We start from the raw sequence: 5,204 nt of genomic DNA, 5'->3' as shown, positions 1-5,204 counted from the left end.
CTAGTCCATGCATTTGTTCTCAAGGCTGGGATATTGTAACTCCTTATTATCAGGGTGACAAAGAAGTCAGTCAAGTCGCTTCAGCTTGATTCAAAATGCGCAGCTCGTTGTACTTACCAGAGTTAGGAAAAGGTACACGATTACTCCTGTTCTGGCTGCCTTACACTGGCTCTCCTATAGGACACAGGGATAGAATTTAAAAACTTCTTCTTCTCCTACAAGCCCCTTAATGGGCAGAGCGCCATCTTACCTTAAAGAACTCATTATACCCTACTTCCTCCCTCTTAGGGCATTTTCTGTTCCAGAATGCAGGGTTGTTGGTTGTTCCCTAGAGTCTTCTAAAAGTACAATGGGGCCAGAGCCTTTTCTTATCAAGGCGCACTTTTTGTGGAATCGCTCAGTTTGATGTTCGGCGGGCGCAGACACCCTTATGTCCGCTTTTTAAGAGTGCGTTCAGACATTCCTTCTTTGATAAGCTTATAGTTAGGGCTGATTAGATTCAGCCCCCTAGAGTTTTGCTGATATAGGCTTAGTTTGTCGGGAGACATCTTACTTCTTCCTTCTCTCTGTCTATACCTGTGTACTCTCATGTTCCGATTAACCCAGCTTCCCCAAATTTCTTTCTTTTTGGTGTCTATATACGCCGGGCTCCGGAGTCATGGATGATCCTGCGGTCCTGTGTCATGGATCGCGAGTCCTGGATCGCGAGTCGTGGCTGAGGTCCTGGATCATAAGTCCTGGATGGATATCCTCGTGGATTCATCTTCCTATTATACACACATGCATTTCCAAACATTTGGACTACCTATGGTGCAAATGTATTATCTTTTCAATTTACACACGGCATCTATTGCACGTTTGTCCGTCCTGGGAGAGGGATCCCTCCTCTGTTGCTCTCCCTGAGGTTTCTCCCATTTCTCCCTTTAAACTGTGGGTTTTCTCTGGAAGTTTTTCCTTGTACGATGTGAGGGTCTAAGGACAGAGGGTGTCGTATTGTCATACTGATATTCTGTACAAACTGTGAAGTCCACTGAGACAAATGTAACATTTGTGATATTGGGCTATATAAATAAACATTGATTGATTGATTGACAAATACCTTATTGATAAAATAAAATATTGGCCAACAGAATCAACCAAGACAATAAATGAAGTGCAATACTGTCTGAATCCTGACTAGACAGCTTGGTTTTTACTAACCGTTATCAGTATTTAGTTACTTCGGCATCATTTTGAAACGTGTATTACAATTTAATCACGGTAAAATAGGTTAATTTTGTCGTAGTTGGTTTCCACCACAGTATTTACATGGATATAAGCCCCGCCCCCTCTCCAGCGCGTCCTGTTTGAAAGACAGGAGTAAACACAGCTGACAGCCGCGGTGAAACTCCAGCGGTTAGGGTGAGAATATTCGCATTGCGTCCATTGTGAACGCAGCATAACGCAGTTCAGATACCACTGTTCTGACGCTTTTAAAGCAACTTCGAGATGTTAACAGTATCAGGGGCACGCAGGCCATGGAGACCGTAGGACGTACAATTATTTTCGGGGCTTCACGGCCAGACCGGCCGTCATGGTCACCGTGAAAATCCTACTCTGGTGCACTATCACGATAGATATGATATCTCATAAAAGGCATATTGTGGAGACCTAATATCGTCTCGACGATATATATCGTCATATCGCCCACCCCTAGTTTAGTTCAAAACGCAAGTGACCCAAACCCAAATGTGCCTATTTTTACTTTTATTTTGTAGTGTGGATTGAAATAACTAATCCTTTTGAGTGTCTATAGGCAAAAGTGTTTATAACCCAACTCTTAGGCAACCCAATTTAAGAATTAGCAAATGTGATTATTTTCTGGAAATTATGTAAAATGATGTGCTAATTTGGATGGAAAGTTGACTATAGAAAGGGGACATACACAGCCCTATATGAAGACTGTAAATAAAGAAGACACATTCTGCTCCATTTCAGGTTCAAATCAGTATTTTGGTTAGCTGGCCAGCTCTGTTGTGATTTGTCAACTGCTTAGAGATGTCCCGCCCCTTAGCCTATCACATACAATGAGTTGTAGCGCTAGCCAATAGAAGCGCAAGTGTTAGAACGTGATGTCATTATGTTCTGGAAGTTCTGGAAGCAGATCTTCCTTGAAAAAGAGATCTATGATATCAAGGGACAATCTGGATAAATAAAGGTTTGAAATGAAATGAAAAGGAGTCCAATGGAGGCGTTTCAGGCAGGGGGGATGAGGGGTGTTTAGCCTTTGCAGACCATTTACATGCACAACAACCTATAACACACTACAGGAAAGGGAAACCCCAAAAAGCAGAATAGGGCCTCTTTAGACAAACTGTTGGGACCTTGCCTGTTAACACAACAAGCTAATGTATGTTCAGTGTGTAGTACAGTGTTGGGTTTAAATAACCAATAAAGCCTTCTTCTCACCTGTGGTCCCGGAGGTGGTCCTGTCTTCTGAAGGCCTTGTGGCAGATGTCACAGGTGTACGGCCTCTCGTCCGTGTGCGTCCTCTCGTGGATCAGGAGGTTGTAGGATTTGGTAAAGTGGCGACCACAGAACTTGCACACAAACTCTTTCTTGGTCTTGGACGGCAGGCGGCCTCGGCTGGACTTGCGCTCGGGGGAGGAGAGCTTGGTCAGGTCCAGGTGAAGTCCGGCGGAAGTCTGGTGGAGAGATGAAGCCTGAGCGGCGCCCCCCCCCATGCTCAGGTCCTCCGCCTTCAGGGGGTCCTCCTGGGTGGCTGCGGCCGCCAGGTTGGCAAAGTCAAAGCGGGGTTTGTTCTTGGAGCTCTGAAACAGACCCGTTGAGTCGTGCTTGGGCTCCAGCAGGTGGGGGAACAGGGGGAAGGAGGCCATGGAGGAGAAGTGGGCGGGCAGCTTGGAGACTGTGCAGCGGGGCAGGGCGAGGTGGGGGTAGCCCAGGGTCCACTGGTGCAGCTGGATAGCGTGGAGGGCGCTGAAGCTGTAGAGGCTCTGGAAGTGTTCGGCCGGCAGCTGGAGGCCCGTGGAGCTCTGCAGGAGGGCGTAGTTGGCCAGCTGGAGCGACGGGTGCAGGGGGACCGGGGCTGGCAGGGTCTTGCTGCCCATGGCTGCTACCCAGAATCCAACAGAGCCTTCTGGAAGAAACACAAAACATTAGCAGAGAAAAATATGCAACTGTCGGGCCAAGTGACATCGATATATTTCTAGTGCTGTCAAAAGTCAATTCATTGAAGATGACCAGGAGTTTCTGCACACACACACAGATACACACGCACACGCACGCACACACACACACACACACACACACACACACACACACACACACACACACACACACACACACACACACACACGTAGATATGGTGTAACTACAAGAAACCAGATTAGTGTGACAGGCATCAGGCAGGAATTCAGATAACTCTTCCATACAGGCTTTTAAAACCACAATTCTCCCCTCAGAGGGGTCCTTACATTTTACAGAAACTTTGCTTGCACACTTAAAGTAAATAATATCCTACTTTTACATTTTTTTTGCTGCAATTTGGCCCTTCATAGTTTTTATTGGTCAGATAGTCTACAGATGTTTCTCTTTCTCAGTCAACTTGTATATATTTAACTTTGTAATTCAGTTTTATTTTCTATTTTGAGATGTTTCTATTTTATGTTTTTTCATTTTCTACTTTTTTTATTTTCAAATGATGTGCAATGTCAAAAAAAAATTGGGATCAATAAAGTATTATATTACCTCAAAATAATTGTTGGAAAGATTTGTGTTGAGTATGGAGCTGGGGTGTGTTTGTGAAGAAATACTCCTGGCATGTATCCCCTGTGAAACCCCAAACAATCATTTCTAGATTACTGCTTGTGTTGGTAGCCTATAAGGAAAGATGAGAATTCAACTGCTATTTTTTCTCAAAACACTTAAGGTCGTGGCTTGGACTGCAACTTGATTGAATCCATACAAAGACATGGCCCCGCCTCTGCTACTCACTACTGTAGCATGGTCAGTAGCTACTGCTACTGCTACTGACCATGCTACAGATGTTAGTGCAAAATCTACAGCTCCTCTACCACAACCATCAGCAACAAGTGGACATGGAGAATTACTTGAACTACATGTTGCTAAATCCACGCGGGGCATAAACAGAAGGGCAACCATGGCAACCATGCTGGGGGGGTCTTCTTTGCTGCTTTTGGTGTATTTTGTGGCAGAAATACAGCGCCACTTACAGGCCCGACATATGTACCACAGCGTCTCCAGAGCTTTCGAGCGGTCTCGTGTGAACGGAAACCTTTTTGATATCGTATTCGGTTCGTTGGCGTTTCGTATGCGTTTGCGTGTAAATGTGGTCTGAGTGGAATGTCTTTCTGGCATTGACACGCACACAGAGACACATTCAAGTCAGACAGAGAAATAGTAGTGTGTGTTTTTTTTGTATGTGATTGCGTTTGTTTTTGTATGTGTGCCTCTGCCTGCAAGTGTGAGTATGCCTCTGTTGTGTGTGTGGGTGTTAGAATGAGTCTGTGCATGCATGTGTGCTTCTGATATTGTTTTTGTGTGTGTGTGTGTGTGTGTGTGTGTGTGTGTGTGTGTGTGTGTGTGTGTGTGTGTGTGTGTGTGTGTGTGTGTGTGTGTGTGTGTGTGTGTGTGTGTGTGTGTGTGTGTGTGTGTGTGTGTGTGTGTGTGTGTGTGTGTTTCCAGTAGCAGAGGAGCTGTAAGAGCAGGTTTGATGAGCAGGATAACAATAGACAAAGTGTGTTTGTCTGAGGCTCACAGGTGACGGTGTGCTCACGCACGCACACACGCACGCACACACACACACACACACACACACCTCTCACCTCTCACAGACGCTGCATTCCTGCTCACCATCAGGGTTAAGTTTAACTTCAGAAAGAATGATGATACTTACATCGGGTTACTTTACAGTCCCATTCTCAACTACTGTATACTTTTACTCTAACACATCTGAGAGGGAGATTGTTAAATACAGTTTTTGGTGTTTGAAGATGTTTGAACACCACTTTCAAATATATATTAGAAAGGTAATTATGGCCTGTTTAACTCACACGAGCTCTAAGCAGTCATTCATAAAACTAATAATGCACAGATGTTTCTTTTTAAATCTAACCAGGTATTTAAATTTTAAATTGGGTATTAAAAAAAATTAAATTAAAACATTTTACTTTTATGTATCAAAA

The 5,204-nt window shown here is 44.4% G+C and overlaps 1 protein-coding gene across 3 annotated transcripts in view; it reads right to left on the bottom strand.

Moving 5' to 3' along the window:
- Nucleotides 1–5,204, bottom strand: part of osr1 (odd-skipped related transcription factor 1) — a 14,208-nt gene that overhangs the window by 4,708 nt on the left and 4,296 nt on the right. For 2 of the 3 annotated variants that reach the window (XM_010796754.1, XM_010796748.1), the window contains exon 2: nt 2,449–3,136. In XM_010796754.1, coding sequence (XP_010795056.1) covers nt 2,449–3,107 — 659 coding nt within the window. In that variant the 5' untranslated portion in view covers nt 3,108–3,136. The remainder of the gene's footprint in view (nt 1–2,448; nt 3,137–5,204) is intronic. The other variant, XM_010796761.1, reaches the window with a different exon arrangement.

This window comes from Notothenia coriiceps, unplaced genomic scaffold, assembly GCF_000735185.1.
Source record: "Notothenia coriiceps isolate Sejong01 unplaced genomic scaffold, NC01 NC01_scaffold00002397, whole genome shotgun sequence".
Lineage (NCBI taxonomy): Eukaryota > Metazoa > Chordata > Actinopteri > Perciformes > Nototheniidae > Notothenia > Notothenia coriiceps.
This window is presented reverse-complemented; position numbering and strand designations above follow the sequence as displayed.